This window comes from Macaca thibetana, chromosome 4 (genome assembly GCF_024542745.1).
Source record: "Macaca thibetana thibetana isolate TM-01 chromosome 4, ASM2454274v1, whole genome shotgun sequence".
NCBI lineage: Eukaryota > Metazoa > Chordata > Mammalia > Primates > Cercopithecidae > Macaca > Macaca thibetana.
Window position 1 is genome coordinate 67,847,133 of NC_065581.1, and position 21,791 is coordinate 67,868,923.

General features: G+C 37.9%; 1 protein-coding gene across 1 annotated transcript in view; it reads right to left on the reverse strand.

Annotated features, from left to right (window-relative positions):
- The window catches only part of COL9A1 (collagen type IX alpha 1 chain), a 178,234-nt gene extending 156,663 nt beyond the window's left edge, over positions 1 to 21,571 (reverse strand). The window contains exon 1 of the mRNA XM_050789713.1: positions 19,633 to 21,571. Within this exon, the coding sequence (XP_050645670.1) occupies positions 19,633 to 19,660 (28 nt within the window). The 5' untranslated portion in view covers positions 19,661 to 21,571. The remainder of the gene's footprint in view (positions 1 to 19,632) is intronic.
- Positions 21,572 to 21,791: the final 220 nt, after the last annotated feature.

Genomic DNA, 21,791 nt, shown 5'->3' on the forward strand with positions numbered 1-21,791 from the left:
AAGTGCAGCATGAACTCTTCCCTGGGACTGTAGGAGGGCAGCAGTGGACTAAGGGAGACCTGTCAGATGCTATACTTCAGGCAAGAAATGATAGTGACCCTAGTCATTAGGTGGTAGACATGCAATTCCATCAATACATGGGTGGGAGAATCCCAAATTGGAGCTGCATCCCTTTGGAAATACTGGGTCCTGAAGGCTGCAGCTGATTATACCATAGAGCGATGACCAAGCCTTATGCAGGTATCCAGCTAAGTATTCTTACAAGTTCCTGAGGTGGGCAGGCAGGAAAATCAACCAGCTACTTTGCAATTACGGTGACTACATTTTTAATTATGGTCATGTGCCACATAAGAATGTTACAGTCAATGGCCAACTGTATATATGACTGTAGCCCCATGAGATTATAATGAACCTGAAAAACTATCACTCAGTGATGTCACAGTGAAACTACCTTTGCAAGATTGTAACTGAGGAGATTACCACAGTGAAAGAGATCAGACGTAACCAACTCTATCTTGCTTCTAAACCTTTAAGCTGTCCTTGTTCATTCCTGAGTGAGGAACTTTGGGAAGGAATTCAGTTCATGGTTTGACTCTGAAACAAAATTGATAACAACCCTGTCCTGAAAAGACCCCCTTCTTGCCTGGGGTCCAGTCTGCCTTTGCAGGACTACCAAGTTAGCTACAAGATTGCAAATTGCAGTTTGGGGGTCATGCAGCCTCTGGCTCCAAGAGTCTGAACCTCCCCAGGGGGTCACACAGCCTCTGGCTCCAAGAGTCTGAACCTCCCCAAATTGCTCCTGGGGATAACATCATGATTGTGAAACCTAAGATCAGAGCTTGAGATATGTTGCAGACCCTGAACTCGATGGATCAGCTGACACCACCCAGACCAGTAATCTGGGCCAACCAGTTCTGCCATCTCACCCAGGAACAGAAGACATTTAAAAAACCTAACTTCAACCCCCTATGATTCTATTTCCAACCTGACCAATCAGCACTCCCTACTTCCCAAGGCCCTACCCATCAAATTAGCTTTAAAAACTCTGATCCCTGAATGTTTGAGGAGACTGATTTGAGTAATAATAAAACTCCAGGCCCCTGCACAGCAGCTCTGCATGAATTACTCTTTCTTCATTGCAAATTCCTTGTCTCGATAAATCAGTTCTGTCTAGGCAGCAGGCAAGGTGAACCCACTGGACGGTTACAATAGCCATTGTGAAATTGTAGCACGTAACACATCACTTACAAGTTTGTGATGATGCTGGTATAAACAAATCTTGTGCTGCCAGTCTTACAAAAGCATAACATTACAGCCGGTCGCAGTGGCTCATATCTGTAATCCCAGCATTTTGGGAGGCTGAGGCGGGCGGATCGCCTTAAGTTAGAAGTTGGAGAACAGCCTGGCCAACATAGTGAAACCCAGTCTCTACTAAAAAAAGAAAAAAATACAAAAAAATTCGCCAGACGTGGTGGCGCGCACTGTTGTCCTAGCTACTCAGGAGGCTGAGGCAAGAGAATCGCTTGAACCCGGGCGGCGGAGGTTGGCAGTAAGCCGAAATCGCGCCACCACACTCCAGCCTGGGTGACGGAGCCAGACTCCATCTCTTAAAAAAAAAAAAAAAAAAAAAAAAAAAAAGCATAACACATACAATTATGTGCACTATAACTGTGTTACTAGTTTATGTATTTCCTACACTGTGCTTTTTATTGTTATTTTAGAGTGTACTCCTTTACTTATATATACATATTTTTTAAAGTTTATGTACCACCAGGGATGAGGTTAAAACAAAATGTTAACTATAAAACAACATCAGGCAGGTCCTTCAGGAGGTATCCCAGAAAGAGACATTGTTATCACAGGAGATGACAGCTCCATGCACGCTATTGCCCCTGAAGACCTTATGGGACAGGATGTGGAGGTGAAAGACAGTGATATTGATGTTCCTAAACCCTGTGTAGGCCTCAGCTAGTGTGTATCCCTGTGTCTTCATTTTTAATTTTAAAAAAGTGTAAAAAGTAAAAAATCAAAAAATGTTAAAATAGAAAAAAGCTTATAGGATAAGGATATAAAAAAGAAAATGTTTTCGTACAGCTATACAATGTGTTTGTGTTTACGCTAAGGATTATTACAAGAGTCAAAAAGTTTAAAAATTAAAAGTTTATAAAGCAATAAAATTACAGTAAGCTAAGGTTAACTTATTATTGAAGAAATAAAAAATTTTAAATAAATTCGTGTAGCCTAAGTATACAGGGTTTATAAAGTCTACAGTAGTGAACAGTAATGTCCTAGATCTTCACATTCATTCACCATCCACCCACTCAATCCCCCACAGCAACTGCCAGTCCTGCACGCTCCATTCATGGTAAGTGCCCTATATAGGTGTACTTTTTAAAATCTTTTTTCTCTTTTTCAGAGTCTCATTCTGTCACCCAGGTTGGAGTAGTGTGCAGTGGTGCGATCTTGGCTCACTGCAACCTCCACCTCTTTGGCTCAAGTGATTCTCCTGCCTCAGTCTCCCAAGTAGCTGAGATTACAGGCACCTGTCACAACACCTGGCTAAGTTTTGTATTTTTAGTGGAGACTGGGTTTCACTACATTGGCCAGGCTGGTCTCAAACTCCTGACCTCAAGTGATCCTCCTGCCTCGGCCTCCCAAAGTGCTGAGATTACATGTGTGAGCCACCATGCCTGGCCCGTTTTTTATCTTTTATACCTTATTTGTATTGTACTTTTTCTATGTTTACATATGTTTAGATACACAATTACTTACCATTGTGTTACAATTGCTTACAGTATTCAGTAGAGTAACATACTGTACAGGTTTGTAGCCTAGAAGCGATAGACTATACCTATAGCCTAGACATATAGTAGGCTATACCATCTGGGTTTGTGTAAGTACATTCTATGATGTTCACACAAGGAAGTCACCTAACAAATGTATTTCTCAGAATGTATTCCTGTCGTTAAGTGACACATGACTGTACAGCTAAATAAACCTGGGAAGTTCTGGTTTCGTGATTATAAGGAGAAAATGGGGGACCTAGGGGCACAGTTTGCTCTGCATTCTAGAAAAAGGGAGCAATGACTTTTCTAGTCTATCTCTAGAATTATCCCCAATAGACAAAATCCTGGCTATGTTTTTGCAGTCTGCCTCCTTGACATATACCTTCTTACAACACAGATGAATGATGAGGCTTTCTTGGCTTGGTGGGCCATGAGGATCATCCAACTTAGTCCTCTTAGGCTGATTCTATGCCCAATTAATAACTTAAGTGTAATGTCACTTCCCATGGAGATTTTCCTATAAGAAGCAAGTTCCCATAGTAGCAACCATAAACATTTTTTCTTCTTTTTTAAAATTTTGGGGTATGGGCATGGTGGCTCATACCTGTAATCCTACCACTTTAGGGGCTGAGCCAGGAGGATCACTTGAGCCCAAAATTTGAGACCGACTTGGGCAGTATAGGAACATTTTGTCTCTACAAAAAATTTAAAGATTAGCCAGGCATAGTGACACAAGCCTGTAGTCCCATCTACTCAGGAGGCTGAAGCAGGGGGATTGCTTGAGCTGAGGAAGTCGAGGCTGCAGTGAGCCATGTTCACACCACTGCACCCCAGCCTGGGTGACAGAGCAAGACCTCATCTCAAAAAAAATTTTAGAATAAATTTTATTGTGCATATTTAAGGTATACAGCATGATGTTATGAGATACATATGTACAGTAAAATGGTTACTATAGTGAAACAAATTAAGATATCCATCATCTCACATAGTTACCCACGTTTCCCTCCTGTGGCAAGAGCAGTTATAATCTGCTCATTTAGCAAAAATATTGAATACAATGCATCATTATTTAATGTAGTCCTCATGCTATATATTAGACCTTTAGACTTGTTCAGCCTACATATCTGCTACTATCTATTAAGAACTTTAAATCTGCATCTCCCAATTTTCTCCCCTCCACCTGAGCCTAGTAGCCACTGTTTTAGTTTCAATCTCCATACATTTGACCATTTTTTTTTAAGATTCCACATATAAGTGAAATCATGCAATATTTTGCTTTTGTTTTGTCTGGCTTGTTTCACTTACCAGGTCCATTCATGTTGTGGGAAATGGCAAGATCTCCTCCTTTTCTAATGCTTAATAATATTCTATTGTATATACATATACCACAGTTTCTTTATCCATTCATCTGATGACAGACACCTAGCTTGCTTTCATATCCTGGCTATTGTGAATAATGCTGCAATGAACATGGGAGTGTAGATATCTTTAAGAGGTAGTGATTTCATTTCTGTTGTATATATACCCCAAAAGAGGGATTGCTGGGCCATACGATAATTCTATTTTTTATTTATTTAGGAACATCCATATTGTTTTCCATAATGGTTGTACCAATTTACATTCCAATCAACAGTGTGCAAAAGTTCCCTTTTCTTCACACCCTTGCCAACACTTGTTATCTCTTGGCTTTTTGTTAATAGCTATCCTACCAGGTGTGAGATGAATCTCATAGTGATTTTGATTTGCATTTCCTTGATGATTAGTGATGTTGAATACCTTTTCATAGACCTCGTGGCCATTTTTATGTCTTCTTTGGAGAAATGTCTATTCAAGCACTTTGCCCATTTTTAAATCAGGTTATATGTTTTCTTGCTTTTGAGTTGCATAAGTTCTTTATAAATTTTGGATATTAACCCTGTATCAAATATATGGCTTGCAAATATTTTTTCCCAATCTATAGATTGCCTTTTCATTTTGTTGACTGTTTCCTTTGCTGTGCAGCTTTTTAATTTAATGTAGTCTAATGTATTTATTTTTTCTTTTATAGCCTGAGCTTTTGGTGTGATATCCAAGAAATCAATGCCAAGTTCAATGTCAAGGAGATTTTTCCCTATGTTTTCTTCTAGGAGTTTTATGGTTTTAGGTCTTACATTTAGGTTATTTATTTCATTTTGAGTTAAAATTATAAACTTTAAAATTTGCTTGACACTTTGGGAGGCCAAGACAAAAGGATCACTTGAGCCTAAGAGTTCAAGAACAGCCTGGACAACATAGTGAAACCTTGTCTCTACTAAAAATAAATAATAATTTAAAAAAAAAACTAGTCAGGTGTCGTGGTGAATGCCTATAGTCCCAGCTACTTGGGAGGCTGAAGTGTGAGGATCTCTTGAACCTGGGAGGTCACTGCTACAGTGAGCTATGATCATGTGACCACACTCCAGCCTGGGCAAAAGAGCAAGTCCCTCTCTCAAAAAAAAAAAAAAAATTGCTAGAGTTATACATTTCATTGTAAATTAATAAGTTGGTTCAAAGTTCATTTACAGTGATACTATGTGTGTAACATACAAATTAATTCTCTTGAATCTGAATGCTCAGAAAATTTCAAGTTTCCTGTGTCTTGCTAATTGACAAGCGAATAGAAGTTTATTAGGAAGAATTCAGGAGAAAAACTGAAGGAATGGGATGTGCAAAGTCACAGAGCCAGGAAAGAGAGTGTCATGTCCACACAATCATTTAACACAAATGAAGCAGAGACTGAGCATTTGAGCATTGTTGGAAGATAAGTCTGGAAAGGCCAGTTCAAGTCAGATCATCCCATGAATGCCTTGAGGAGACATTTAGATTTTCCCCCAAGGCCAAGGAGATTGCAGTCTATTTGTAAGAAGAAGAGTAAAATCATCAGATTTATTTTAGAAAAATATCTCTGTTGATGATGTGGAAGATGGATTAGAGTGGAGAGCAACTAGATGAACTGGGATGAGTTAGGAGGAGTCTCAGTGGGAAACTACATAGACCTGGAAAAAGGCAAGGGGAGTAGATACAGAGTATGGAGAGTCAAAAGGATAACACAAAACAAACCATATACGGGTGTTTAATGGAGAAGCATGTATAGATTTAGCTTAGTCAAATAATTGGAGAGCAATATCATTAACTGAGATAGGAAATGGAGAAGGAAAAGTAGGTTTTGTTGTTTTTTGTGTGGGTGGAGGATATATTAAATTTGGTTTTGAACATCTTGATTTTGAAATGATTATGAGTCATCCAAGTAGAGACGTTCAGAAGGCAATAGAAACTACAAGTCTATACTTCAGGAGAGCCATATGGGCATAAGCTGTAATTTTAGGATTTGCTGTAAATGATAGGCAAAGTTACAGAAGTCGATGACTTAGAATTTGGCAGTGGTGTTGGGGATTCAGGGAATGAGGTAAGATAAGAAGAGTAAGAATAAAATTCTGGGCCGGGCACGGTGGCTCACGCCTGAAATCCCAGCATTTTGCAAGGCCGAGGCGGGCAGATCACTTGTGGTCAGAAGTTTGAGACCAGCCTGGCCAACATGGTGAAATACCATCTCTACCAAAAAATACAAAAATTAGCTAGGTGTGGTGGTGCGTGCCTGTAATCCCAGCTACTCGGGAGGCTGAGGCAGGAGAATCACTTGAACCCGGGAGGCAGAGGTTGCAGTGAGCCAAGATCACACCACTGCACTCCAGGTTGGGTGACAGAGCGAGACCCGGTCTCAGAAAAAAAAAAAAAAAAAATAAAATTCCGAGGACCCACATATATAAGGTGTTAACAGAATGACAAGAGCCATTCAAAGATTTTAAAAAGTAATCAGAAGTGTGGGAGAAGATACAAGTAGGTGCAATGTTATAAAAGCTCATGGAAGCAAATGTTTTAGGATAAAGAGAGAAGTCAATATTCCCAAATGCTGCATAGGGTACTAAGAGAATGAGGACTGAAAAGAGGCCACTCCATTTATAAGTTAAGTCATTCATGACCTTTTCCAGAACCATTTCATTAAAGTGGTGAGACAAAAGTAAGATTGTGAAGACAGTAAGTGAGAAAAACTCTTTCAAGAAGTTTGGCAGTTAGGAAAAGAAAGAAAATGGCAATATGTGAAGGAGGCAGGATAGAGGGAAGAGGCCCAGATTGAAGACCTTGAGTCTTTATCTTCTCCCTATTCTCGCCATCCAACAGCAAATGTCCTATTGATACTTCATTCAAATGATTTTCAAAACTCACTCTTCCTCGCTTTTCTTCAGTTGCTCAAGTGCTGTCAAGACTTCTTTGTTTGTCTCAGACCTGTTTCCATCTTCCCAACGACCCTCCCTGCTTCTTTTTGCTCTTCTCTCCAAGCCATCCTCCATCCTGCTGCCAGACTAATTTTCTAGTATACCAGTTACCTCAGGACATTAAGTCACTTAGAAAACATCTGGAGTTCCTCATTTATTCTAATTCCCTCTTCAACCTGACATCTGACCGAGCCAAGATTGATTCTCCCTAGACATCCCATAACCATCTCCTTCCACGCTTTAGCCAAGATGGACTTCTCACTGTCCAAGCCATTGAGCATGCTCTCCCTTCTGACTGATAAAACATCTGACTTTTCTCAGGTAAGTAACCTCACCTGGCCTTCAAGATTCAACTCCCAAGCCTTCTATAGAAGAGGAGGAGGGGGAGGAATTAAGAATAATTATTAAACAATTTTATCTATCTTACCTTGCTGGTCGGCTAGAAAGAAGGGAGAAGGGAAACAAGAAGGGGAAACTGTTAAGAAAATAAATGAGGTCTATATTAATGTAGAAATTAATAAACATATAATATTGAATCTAGTATCACTCTTGACGAATCATTCACATACTTTTGATAGTGAAGTTCTCTGTTTACTTCAGATACTAACATCTAGTTTATACAGGATAACGACTACTATATTAAGGTTTCTAACCTACTATTCAATATGAAAACGATGATAATTGGTGGGTTTTGGACTCAGCTTTGCAATTGGAGCACTATTGAAAAATACCTGGGGAGCTTTCTGAAATCACACACACTCCAGGAGATTCTGTTTTCATCTCCTTCAATGGCTATGCCCTCTAGCTAAGAATCCCTGCTGACCTGTGAGTCTTCTCACTAGTAGGAGTGGATCACTTTCCTCAGGTACAGGTTTGAGAGCCACTGCAGGGTATGTTGGGTGGTAAAAAGCAGAACAGTTACAAATCTGAGGTTGGTTATTCCTATGAAAAAGAAAACACAAAACATTATAGTAATTAATTGAGTGACTCCAATTCCTCAGAATATAAAGAATAGACCCAGGAAAGTACTCAATGTTACACAAGGAGACTTTTTTCCTCCCTAAATAGTCACAAAAGAATTTTTTAAACATGTAAGAAATGTAATATCAAAGTAAAAATAAATCAGCCAACCAGACTGTCTCCAATCTGTTGGGTGATATATTTAGCATATTTTGTAATTAAATGAGCTGACTTTTAAAGTTGTTTTGAGAATACAACTACTTAATTTACCTAATAAGACTGCATGGCACTCTACATATTATCCATTGTTAGCTGTACTCATACTGCTATGTCTTGTAGAGAGACTATGCTGCTTTTTCCTGCTACATTGTGTTAACAGTTTTAATGACGTGGACATAATTTCACAGGCGCAGTATTTTTTTTTTACTCAGTTCATGAATATCAAACAATCCCAAGCTATTCTGATAACTAGCATCCTCGACCTGTGCTATTGCTGTTTGCTCATAACAATGATAACCAGTGTTTATTTAGCATCATGAAGTTTAATGAGTTTGTATTTCCTTCTATTAACAAAACTCACAGAACTCTGAAATAAGTAGGCCTGTAGCTCTGATGAAAAACCCTAAAGTTCCAGAACTTCAAATTTTATCTTAGAATTTTAAAATCAGTGGGGCTTGGGCCACTACCTACTCCATGAGTTCTCACTTATGGTGAGCATCAGAATCTCTTGGGGAGCTTGTTAAATACACAAATTCCCAGGCTGGGAGATTTTAACGAGGCTCAGAAACCTGCATTTAAAACAAGAACTCAAGACAGTCCTTGAACTTTGGCTTGAAAATTACTGACCAACACCCTCACTTATACATGATGAAACTGAGCCCCAGACAGAGTAAGTGACTTACTCAAGGTCACTTAGCTAGATAATGACAATCAAGTGTAGAACTGATGCAGCCTAATCCTTAGTTCTGTGTTCTTCCCACGCTTATACCCGCACTGTTTAGACTGCCCTTCTGGGTTCCTACAACATGGGAGATCACCTGTCTATTACTCCCGTGACAAGAAGTTCACAGACAGTATTCTACAGATGCCACAGACAGAAGGAAGTAAGTACCGTGGGAATAATAGAAGAAAGGCTGTTAAACATGTTACCTTCATCTTTCTGAATTTCACTTTTTTATCTGCATGCAAGCACCAATGGATCATTAGAGCAAAATACCAAGAGCTTGTGAGATGAAAAAAGATTACTATACGATGGCAAGTTTACTGTCTCCCTTAACATAACTAAAATAGTAAAAAAAGAAAGAAACAATTGTGTTCCTGATAACGAAATATCAGAAAGGCTACATTCTGAATTTACTTTTTCTTTCTGAATTTCAGTTTCTTGTCTATAAAAAGGTATGCTAAAACTACACACTAGGCAGAATGATCTTGAGTACAGCAATAGTACATGAACAGTGCTTCATACAATCCTAGAACATGGTATATACGCAATACATTCTATAATTTTTGAAAGTATTATATGGTGGAAGGGCCAACCTAATTACAATGGGCCAGGCTAATTACAATTACATACATACCAAAGTAGAATTATTGATACCTCCCATCCCTAGAGTGCTGCAGAAATTACAAAACATGGCAGCTAGATGATGTAGGAAACATTTACAAGTTTAAAGAGAACACCTATGTAGGGTAACATGGATGAATCTAATGGAATATAATATTGAGCAAAAGAAGCAAGACACAGTAACATAAATACTATGATTCCATTTATAAAAGTTAAAGACAGGCAAAACTAAACTATATTGCTTGGGAATGCATAGTTAGGCAGCAAAACTATAAAGCCAGGAATTCAGGAATTCTCTCTTTCTTCTCTCCCCTTCCCCTTTTCTTCCTAGAAAACAAAAACACCAGCGTAGTGGTTCCTTCTGAAGGGTACTGAGGGGTTTGCCCGGAGAAAAGGCACATGAGTGCCTAAAAGGGTGTTAGCCTTGTTTTACTTCTTGACCTGGGTGGTGGTTAAATGGGTGTTGCCTTTAGAATAATGTGCCAATTTTCTAGTTGTTTTGTGCATTTCTATTATATATACTGTATTTCACAACAAAGTTTTAAAAAGATTTGTAAAAGACACATTTAGTAAATAAAGCTGAAAGGAGTTACTCAACATTCCTATTAAAGATATTTGGTTGTCTCTCCACATGGACTACTAAGATAATAGAATTCAGCTGCACAGTGGGTCTATGTAAATATCCATTTGTGTACTGACACAGAGGACTCATGCCCTGGAGCCGCTGTGATGTTTAATTGAAAGGCATTTGATCAGAGGTTGCCAGGATCCATTAGACACTAAATATATCATCAACCTAATTACATATGACTTACTAGTTCAGTGCTGATTATATCCAAAATCATCAGAGTCTTAAAAATAGTCATGCTTGTTTGTCCCAACAATGTTTTCAACCATGGTTTCTATGGTTCTAACCACATATGGAGAAATAATATATGTCCTCACGGGGAGAAGAGTGATTTCTGAGTTTTAAAAAGGCAAAGGTTGTCATTTTGCCACTTTGAGAATATCCCTTGATCTAGTTTGATCTATGTATGTTCCACCTAGAGACTAAATTAAAACTCTAACCAAAATATTAAAGGATGGAAATATAGTCAATGACTGTGGTTTATCATTCCATTATTAGAATTGACTAGCAGTATTTTGACACCTAGATAAGACTGCTTTAGTGTGTCTATGTGTATTGTATTATTTAAGTTATATAATATTAGAAACTTAAAAACAATTTGGTATCAGAGTTGGTGACTGAGGTTGAGTTTGGTATTCAGTTGTTTCCATGCAACTGAATTGTTAAAATGTTTACAATTTCCTGTGATTTATTTTCTGAAGCAAGAAAAGGGATCTAACATTAATATGCTTCGTTTAGATTAATTAGATTTACTTTAATGAAATATACAAACAAGAAAGTCTAATTTATATTTATAGTTTAAAGAATAATAATAAAACAAACACCCTTTTACCCACCACACAGCATAAGAAATAGAACATAACCGAAACCTTCACTTCCCTTTCTCCCCCATAAGAGGCAAATGCCACCCTGAATTTTGTGAATATCATTCCATGCTTTTCTTTGCACCTTTATGCGTATTGTTTGGTTTACCTGTTTTTAAGCTTTATATAAATGAAATCATGTGGCAGTATTCTTCAATAACTTTTCTTCATTCATTATTGTACTTTTGAGACTTATCATGTCAATAAATACATCTACTTCATTCATTTTAAATGCCATATATTCAACATGCCGTGACAGCAGTCAGACCATGTGTATCATATAGTTTCAGGGCACTGCCAATATTTCTTCAACAATTGCCATTTCCATAGACACCAGCCTTTCACCCGCCCATGCCTCAATTTTTTGCCTGAAGGCTTTCTCTGGCCATCAGTGACTACTCAGTCTGAACACACAACAGGCTGAAAATACCAAGGATTTAATGTTCCTCGGGAGCAGTTCTCAACCAATAACTGGGATAAACTAGAAGTAAGTGTTGTAAACTGTCTCCCAGAGTTCCCCAGCAGGATCAAACTCCAATTGCCCACAGTGATAATGTGATAACACACCTTTATTGGTTTTCTTCCCTTTTGTTTAACTTCCCCATTATCTGCTGGTGTTTCTTGGAAACATATCCCAAACAAAACCCTCTCCATTCATTGCCTCAGGTCTGTCTTTGGAAGAACACAAACTAAAACAGCAGGAAAATTAAACTTAAGAACCTCTAAATACCTGATTCTGCTACGCCTCCAAGATAATGCAGCCATGCTCCAGATTTCTTCAGGGGTGTCTGGGAGTTAAGCTCCTCTTGAAATCCAAAATAGGAAACACAAATAAAAGTCCTCAGCCTGTTCTGCCCTCACTTAATTAGCACATGTAAAACTGAAACACATCTTTCCTGAATCTCTTCCTTTTCTCTCTTCTCTCCCCTTCCCCTTATCTTCCTAGAAAATAGACAAGCTTTTCTTGAACTTTCCCTGCATCCTATCTTCCTTCCCTGTTGGAAAGCGAGCTTCCTGAGTTCACTACCATTGACTGAAGGGACATCCTTTCTATACTACAGGAGAACTCTATGTTCTAGGTCATCCAGGCTCAGCCCTGGGTATGTTAAGTAGGAAAGATTAAGGAATTTATAAAATTCTCTCTCAAAACTTGTATACATTTATTTTTTAATTTCAGAAACTACCACTTGTCCTTATCTTTAATTCTTTCTGAAACATCCATTTCCCTGGTAGAAGTTAGACAGTAAAGAAAAAATACATAGGAGGAAAAAAGAAAAGGCAAATAAAGAACACAAAATTTCAGGATCTGTTCATAGAAAAATAGGCCAATTTCAAACAAACAGTTCTCCCAAGACTCAAAGAAACTAAAGGCAAGTTGGCTTTCCTTTAAAAAAAAAAAAAAGATCCTGAAGGAATAACAAGAGATAGATCAAAAGAGAGCTGAAACAAGAACAAGAGATAAAAAGTGAGTCTGTGGAGCTCAGAGATGAATAGAAACATAAAATGAAATTATTAGAGATGAAATTCTCATTAGAGTCAACAAATGGTAAGACATAGATATGGATAAAAATACAGTCTAGGAGAAAAAGAATAGCCTTGAGTAAATAACATAAAATGAATTTGAAAAGAACAGAGTTAAAATAAGAAAGGAGGTGGTATGGACATTAAACAATCATTGTCATGGAAGAAAATAATATATGGAATGGGAAAAATTCAAATATATAATTGAATATAATTTTCTTGAAACAAAATCTCAAATCTATAGATTACAAAGATATAGCCAATATCCTGAAAATTTTGATGAAGGCTAATTACTAAGATATCTTAAAAATGAATTTAGAGCAGCAGGTTGTAAGAAGTTACACAGTAGAAAATAAGAAGCACATGAACCAAGTCGACCAAAATGAGAAAGAATAGGAGGAAATGAACTGAAGAGGCATTTAAGATCCTGGCATTTAGTAAGCCTACCATGGTGTGGTTGTTAAGAGGCCAGCGCTGTAAACTGCCTAGATTTGGATCCCATCTGCCCTTTATTACCTGTGTGACCAAAGCAAGTTATTTTGCCTCTCGATGCCTCAATATTCTTAATTTTAAAATGGAGATGATATTAGCCACTCACATAACACAGTGACTGTGAAGATTGAGAAAATACATTTAGTCTTCTTTAAAAAATGCCTTGCCGGCCGGGCGCGGTGGCTCACGCCTGTAATCCCAGCACTTTAGGAGGCCGAGGCGGGGGGATCACGAGGTCAGGAGATCGAGACCATCCTGGCTAACACGGTGAAACCCCGTCTCTACTAAAAATACGAAAAATGAGCCGGGCGTGGTGGCGGGCGCCTGTAGTCCCAGCTGCTCGGGAGGCTGAGGCAGGAGAATGGCGTGAACCCGGGAGGCAGAGCTTGCAGTGAGCTGAGATCCCGCCACTGCCACTACACTCCAGCCCGGGCGACAGAGCGAGACTCTGTCTCAAAAAAAAATAAAAAATGCTTTGCCATATTCAGCACTATTAATTATTATTAAGTTCAACAGAGCTTGGTGATTCTCTGAAGGTAAGAAAGTGACAGGGAAGACACGAGATGATTCCTAGGTTTCAGGATGTGAAAATCATAATGCTATGCCCTATAGAGAGAACACAGAACAAAGGGAATACAGAAGAAATGATTTTTTTTTTATTCTCAAATATAGTCCCCATCCAAATCTCATCTTGAACTGTAGTTCCCGTAATTCCTGTGTGTATTGGGAGGGGACCACATGGGAAAAATTGAATCATGGGAATGGTTTCCCCCATCCTATTCTCGTGATAGTGAATTAGTTCTCAGGAGATCTAGTGGTTTCATAAGGGGCTCTCCACCATCACTCTGCACTTCTTGCTGCCACCATGTGAAAAAGGATGTGTTTGCTTCCCCTTCTGCCATGATTGTAAGTTTCCTGAGGCCTCCCAGCCATGCTGAACTGTGGGTCAATTAAACCTCTTTCCGTTAGAAATTATCCAGTCTTGGGTATGTCTTTATTAGCAGCGTGAGAATGGACTAATACATCAATTATAATGGATTCATTTTGAACATGTTAAGATTGACTTATCTTTGAGAAGATAGGTAGAGAGGTCCTGTGGGCACCTAGAGCTCACCTAGGACTGAAGACAGGTGTACATGGCTTTAATGTGAGTGCAGAAGCCATGAATGTGGATAAGATCTCCTTTGTGACGTACACAATGAAAGAAGAAAAAGGGTGAGAACTGAACCTGTGGAACATTCCCATTTATCAGCTGACAGAAGACTAAGGCCTGTGACAAAGGACCAATGGAAAAATAAAGGAGAGGATAAATGATGAATCAAAGGCACAAGGACAGGCTGGGCACAGTGGCTAGTGCCTGTAATCTCAGCACTTTGGGAGGCCAAGGTGGGTGGATCACTTGAGCTCAGGAGTTCAAGACCAGCTTGGGCAACATGGGAAGGCTCCGTGGGGGCGGGGGGCGGGGTGTGTGTGTGTGTGTGTGTGTGTGTGTGTGTGTGTGTGTGTGTGTGTATATATATATGTATGTATAACAAGTACATTGGAGAGGCTGTGTTCAGGAGCACAGATGAATGGGTTGGACTTTACCAAGAGAAGCACGTTTTTTCCACTGAGAAAGAAAACCATAAGGGTGTGTGTGGAAGCAGGTAAGTGTGTAGACTGTAGTTGGTAAAGCTGAAAAAGCTCCTACGGAAAGATTCTCCCCAGGGCCTGAAAGCTTAAGGGAATGAATAACTCCTCCCTCCTCAGGCCCAGTCCTCAGGCGCAAAGCCACATGCGCTAGCAGTGTGCATCAGCAAGATAGCAGAAGCAGGAAGAGAGTTAGCCCGAAGACATGTACCCTGTGAAGACCCAGAGAGAGGCCATCCAGGTACCACGTAGCAGTTACATCAGACTGACACATTTCCTGTTTACAGGAGACTATAAAACCTCTGCCCCGTCCTCATTTGGTGCTGATGCCATTTTAGGCCTCAGCCCGCCTGCACCCAGGTGCTCATTAAAACAGCATGTTGCTCCACACCGCCTCTTGTTGTCTGTTGGAGCGCTCTCGGGATTCCAACCGATACAAGAACATTTCACCTACCTGGTGCTTTGGCCTCATCTATAAAGTAAAAGCAAAGCCATCTGTTGTTAAATATGGAAACTCTGTGTAGCAGTGAAGATTAGGAGTAGTTAATGATAGAAGGATGACCCCTCTCAAAAAAAAAAAAAAGAAAAAAAAAGTTACATTGAGGGCCCAGCAGACATTGAATGAAAAATATGAACTCAAGTTAAAAATTTTTTTGCATTTTTTTCCAGCAGCTTTTCTACTGTCCTGAAACAAGGTAGAGAATCTGAGGTAAGATATGGCATGAAAAATGTTTGACATGGCTACTTTTGCCGTAAACAGAAAGTAGAAAATAATTAAAAGTAGTTCCATTTCTAGCGTTACCTAAAGTGCAGTGTTGCCTTATAAGACAGAATACCTGGACCCTGCCTCATGTGTGCCTATTGTTTGCTGAACGGATTTTAATCCTATAATAAAATCTCTCACAACATGCCATGGAAAGTATTTCCTAGAATTCTTAAAAACTAATGAGAAGGAAGCTTGAACATGCTGATTAACATAGAAGCTAGCTACTGGAAAAGAAAAGCAAAATTGAAAGATATTGTTTTAATATCCTTTCAGCTACTCTAAGATTACATAACTGAATATAGAACAAGCTATATAAAGTACAAGGCTTAGTAAAAGAAACATCAGGCTAATACCTGAGTTTTCATACTTATGGCTTAAACTTCTCATACAATGTACTACTAGCCTAATAGACATTTTAGAATTAATTATTGCAAGTAGTTCATGGAGATAAGTGCATTTTTATTCAACTTTAAGTAGTTTGTTTCATTGAGTATAAATAAGCAATCTCATCAATGATCACTTCAAAGATAGTTTATTAAATATCTTAATCATTATTCACAAAGCATTATAGGATTATTAGTAAAGCTCCCTAATAGATAGTATTATTATTTTCACTCTTTCCAAGGAGTCAGTTGTCAATATAAAAAATATGTTTAGAGAACGGGTCAGTAAAGCAGCGATTTGAATAATGAAGGATATTTGAACAATTGAAGGATAATGAATCAAACTGAGGCAAACAAAGGAAGTGAAAATGAAGAATAAAGTGATGTAAAGAATTACTGTAAGAATAGTAAGGAGTATTTTATAAACAAACTGTCAAAAGCAAATTCTTCACAATAAACAAACTCTGAACAATAAGTCTATGAGGAGTTGCCACTGAACTTTAAGTTGCTCGAACACACTAACTGTGGAAGAGTAGTACAAATGACAAGTAGGCTTCCCACTAGAAAATAAAAATTTGATTCCAGCAGTAGCACATCTTCAAGTCCCTCCTCCTCACTTCCTCCTTTCTTAGACATTCTTTGTCAAAACAAAACAGATCTACTTAAAAGGCCAAAGGCCACTGGAGAAAGAGTTTATGATCAGACAACCCAGGTGTCCTGTGTCTATAAGGGAAATACAGGTCTTGAAATGAGATAGACTGGAAATAATGAATTAGTTAGAATTCACATGGAAAGAACTTCATTCCTTAGCATTTATCTTCATGGTATTGTTTCTGTGGTGTATTAGTACTTCAGTAACTTATTCCTGTAATGATCTAGGTTACATGTAGGCATGTATTTATCACAATAATCTGATGGCTGTCTAATAACTAGTCACATACATGACATCTCTACCTCATATAGTAGGAGAAACTTACTCTAAAGTAAAATATGATACATATGCCTTTTTAATTCTGCAATAACCCATTCATCTTTATTAATAGATTTTTAAAATTACCAATATGTATTTTTCTGAAATGTATGCAATCAATCCTTTGTCAATTCTTTACTACTATGATCTGAAGGAAGTTGCAATTCAGAGAGAGTAAGGTTTACAATTTTACTTGAAGATGAGAGTACTAAACATCTGTGATATATCTGAAAACCTAGCCAATGGGTGACTACTGCTTTCAGTACCTGACTTGCTGCCTAGTAAACTAAACTGGGTGCCTAAAATTCCCTTTGTTTATTTTCAACTTCAATTATATATAAATTGAATATCCTTTCAGCTACTCTAAGATTACATAACTGAATATAGAACAAGCTATATAAAGTACAAGGCTTAGTAAAAGAAACATCAGGCTAATACCTGCGTTTTCATACTTAGTACAAAAGTCTAAAATATTTTTTACCCCCGACCTGAATATAGCTTAAACTTCTCATACAATGTACTACTAGCTTAATAGTCATTTTAGAATTAATTATTGCAAGTAGTTCATGGAGATAAATGCATTTTTATTCAACTTTAAGTAGTTTGATTCATTGTTTTGATTATAAATAAGCAATCTCATCAATGATCACTTCCAAGTGACAGTTTAATATCTTAATCATTACTCACAAAGCATTATAGGATTATTAATAAAGCTCCCTAATAGATAATATTATTATTTTCACTCTTTCCAAGGAGTCAGTTGTCAATATAAAAAATACGTTAATATAAGAATAGTAAGGAGCATTTTATAAATAAACTGTTAAAAGCAAATTTCATTACCTTACTTGCTGCCTAGTAAACTAAACTGGGTGCCTAAAATTCCCTTTATTTTTCAACTTTAATTATATATGCACAGTATTTTAATTACTTAGCCTCTATTGTTCCAGATGCTTAGATTTTTCCATATCAAAATTCTCCAGTTTCCATTGTGTTATTTCCTATTATAAGATTATTCAAAGTAGTTTTTTTCTTTATTGTTGTTTTTCAAAGGGAGGCAGACTGACCAGTTGTGTTTGGGGTTATTTCACAATGCTAGTTCCTTCCTGTATACAAATTCACACAGGCACCCGTATTCATACAAATGCTGGCCCTAGGTAAAAAAAATAAGGTTGCCAAGCATTTGAAGTCTTGAGACCATTCTTTCTTTGCTCCTCCTTTGGGGATCACCACCTCCCCTTCAATTATTCTGCATTCTCCTTTTTCTCCTCTTCCTTACAAAGAGCCTGGAATCAGTCACAGCTCCTGACACTCCTGAGTTACATGGCCTACTTCTGAGGCACGCATAGACTTGGTAGCAAAGCAAAGGGAAAGGAAGCGACAGACCTGTCTCAGCTGCCAGCTGCAATCTTTCTCACACACCAGTGCCTCTCCTTCTTACAAGTTACATCCTGTCAGTAGACGGACTGGCCCAACAACAAAATTGTATCTATTGAGGTTAAACTTGCCCCAAACAGTGTTTGTTGGAGCAGAGAGGAAGAAAGGGTACAAAATAGGAAGGTGAGTTCTCGAAAGAGTTAAAATCCAGCCTTAAAAATTCCACATATGCTCAGTCAAGTAAATCCTCATGAATTTTTTTACTGATATTTTGTCCTAGAAGATAGTGATATTAACATATTCTAGAAAAGAAAAACCTTGATTCAGTAACAACCTCACTAAGTGAGAGATACGTGATTAAATGTTGATGACAAAATATATTTTGAGGTTATCTCAAAGTTTAATGAAGTTCTAAATATATAGAATGATTGAATATACACTTTTAAGAAAACATGCAATAGGAGACTAGATAGAGCTGAAAAAGAGGCATCCATAGATTTTAGATTGTTCATTTCTTATATATTTGATTTTATGTATGAGAGTGTTTGTTATCCTGATTCAGACTGAAACGACTTTGAATGGTATTTGTGGAATCACTTTTTTTTCTAGCCTGAGGAATAATTTATTGTGGAAAAGTTGAAAAGTTGCTCTAATTCACTAATATTTCAAAGCATCATTTATTTTCTCAGGGAAAGAACCAGAAAAATTGGATCCAAACTTAAAATATCAATATTCATAGTTTAGCATTTAAAAATGAATAACTATGTGGAGTTACCAGTGATACTTTTAAAATTTATATTTTTGCTATGTGTACTGTTTCAACAAAGTCATGAGTATACCAAAGTGAGCTAACAGTCCTCATTCCAAAATGTTGCCCCAAAATAATTTCTGAACCACATGACAGATGTTTGATACAGATGACTAAATTTCTTGTCATGTTTATTGTTAATAGTAAAGCCAACAGAGTGCTAGACTTCAGACACTAATATCTTCAAAATATGGACTTACATGAAACTAGACAGCGACATCATCCTAAAGTACTTTTTTCTCTTAAACAAACAAATCAAAAAAAGCCAAGATCAGAGTTGAAAGGAAGAAAAATACATTGAGTGACACCATATGGCAGCCAGACACTGAGGTAGATGCTTCATATACCTTAGGTCATTAAACGTTATAGTTAAGTAGAAAATGTTTTAAAGTTGTGGAGGTATTTAACTAGTTTTTCATTTTCTAAGCCAGCACAGCTTTTGACTCACCTGTTCATAATGCAGAGATTATTTGTTCTGCCCTGCGTTTCTGTTGCACAACATTTTCTCTCTTTTAAAAGACATTTATTGAATCATCATCTGCCTCAGGCTTGATATGGCATAGCCTCTGAAAGACTGGTTTAGTACTTCAACTCACCTTTCAAAATATTTCCAGTGCAGGCCATTCAGTGTTCCAGGTACCTAATGAGTCATTTTCATCTTCCCAGTCTACCAAGCAGGATCTCAAAGCCTCCTTTATCTTTCTGGGTGTATACAGAGTCATTAAGCTCAAATATGTCCTTTGCCAACAGACTTGAGGGTTGGGTTTAGTTATTAACTTGGTGAGTCTCCACCCAGCTAACTATTCTAGGAAATCATTTGGTGAGTCAGGCATTCTTGTATTCACATTGCAGCAGCCAGTCATCTGTCCTAAGTGCTGCCGCCGAAGACTGAATGTCCTGGAAAGTTTGTTATCACATCTCCATTATGACAAAAGCATTGTGCCGAACAGATGAAAAAATGCATTGTCAATGGAATATTTTATGTTTGTTTTCCTTTAAGCAATATTGCCTTGTTATAAAAGATCAATAAATATTTTTTCATTTCAATTCTGATGAGTCTGTGAGCTGTTACCATCAAGCACAGAGCAGCATCCTACTTTGGGATTGAGAAAGTGGGAAATCTAAAGTGAAAGTCTACAGTGATTAAACAAAACTGAAAACTGAGCCACTCCTCTTCCATCTGGTACAGAAATTGTGACCACATGCCCTTCTCTCCACTAAGAGGAAAGACCAGACTCACTGGTTCACTGGTATGTTTTCCTTATAGTAGACTGTGGTATGACAATGCCAAGTGATAAAACTTCTATGACACCCCTCTCTCCAGTTGATCCAAAGAACTTGGAGGGGAGGAAGAAGGGGGAAGATGTGAGGAGACACAGCAAGTTAGGCACCTCTGTTTTTTCACAGGAGCAAAAATAATAGGTTCTTATCTAGTTGGAAGGTGAGGATACTACTAATTCATAAAACAACATGAACAGAGTTAATTTTCTAAATGTCAAGACGTAAAGAAAATTTAACCTTCTTTAGGAAAAAAAAATTCTAAAAGAAAGAAATACATTTGTATTAAATTATTACTATGTAATAGGTGCTAAACCAAGCACCTTACATGTTTTTGCTCACAACAACTCCATAATGTTGCTGTTATTTCACCATTTTACTGATGTATTAGTCCGTTTTCATGCTGCTGATAAAGACATACCCAAAAGGGGGTAATTTATACATGAAAAAGGGGTTAGTGGACTTACAGTTCCATCATGGCAGAAGGCAAGGAGGAGCAAGTCACATCTTACATGGATGGCAGCAGGCAAAGAGAAAGAGCTGGCCAGGAACAGTGGCTCACACCTGTAATCCCAGCACTTTGGGAGGCTGAGGCAGGTGGATCACGAGGTCAGTAGTTTGAGACCAGCCTGACCAACATGGTGAAACCCTGTCTCTACTAAAAATACAAAAATTAGCCAGGCGTGGTGACAGGCTCCTGTAATCCCAGCTACTCAGGAGGCTGAGGTAGGAGAATTGATTGAATCTGGGAGGCAGAGGTTGCAGTGAGCCGAGATCAAACCATTGCACTCCAGCCTGGGTGACAGAGTGAGACACCATCTCAAAAAAAAAAAAAAAAAAAAGAGAGAGAGAGAGAGAGCTTGTGCAGGGAAACACCTGTTTTTAAAACCATCAGATCTCATGAAACTTATTCACTACCATGAGAACAGCATGGGAAAGACCCATCCCCATGATTCATTTACCTCCCACTGGGTCCCTCCCATGAAATGTGGACATAGTGGGAGTTACTATTCAAGATGAGATTTGGGTGGAGACACAGCCAAATCATATCAACAAATAAAGAAATTTAGGACAGTAACTTTCCCAGAATCGTACAGCTGAGCCAAAATTTAGATGAGTTCATTGCATTTGTTTTTAAGCACCAGACTATTAAATTAGGTTTTGTTATTTTTGAAGAGCCAGAACTAATGGCAAGTATGTTGTATTGCCCATATAGTAAGGAATTAAAAGAAAACTAATGTGACTAGCATGTAGCCTTACAATTAGTCTGTGTTTTATATGTATAATACATATTTATAATATATACAATAACTTGTTTTGATACTAAATTTTACCTTTTTTAAAAAAAAATCACATGATGAAACTTTCAAAGTAATCATTCCAAGACAATGAGAAATAACTGTATTAAAACATAGCTAAAATTCGTAACATAGGCAGCATCAAGATTCAGTTCCAAAAGCAGATCCTACTCAAAGTT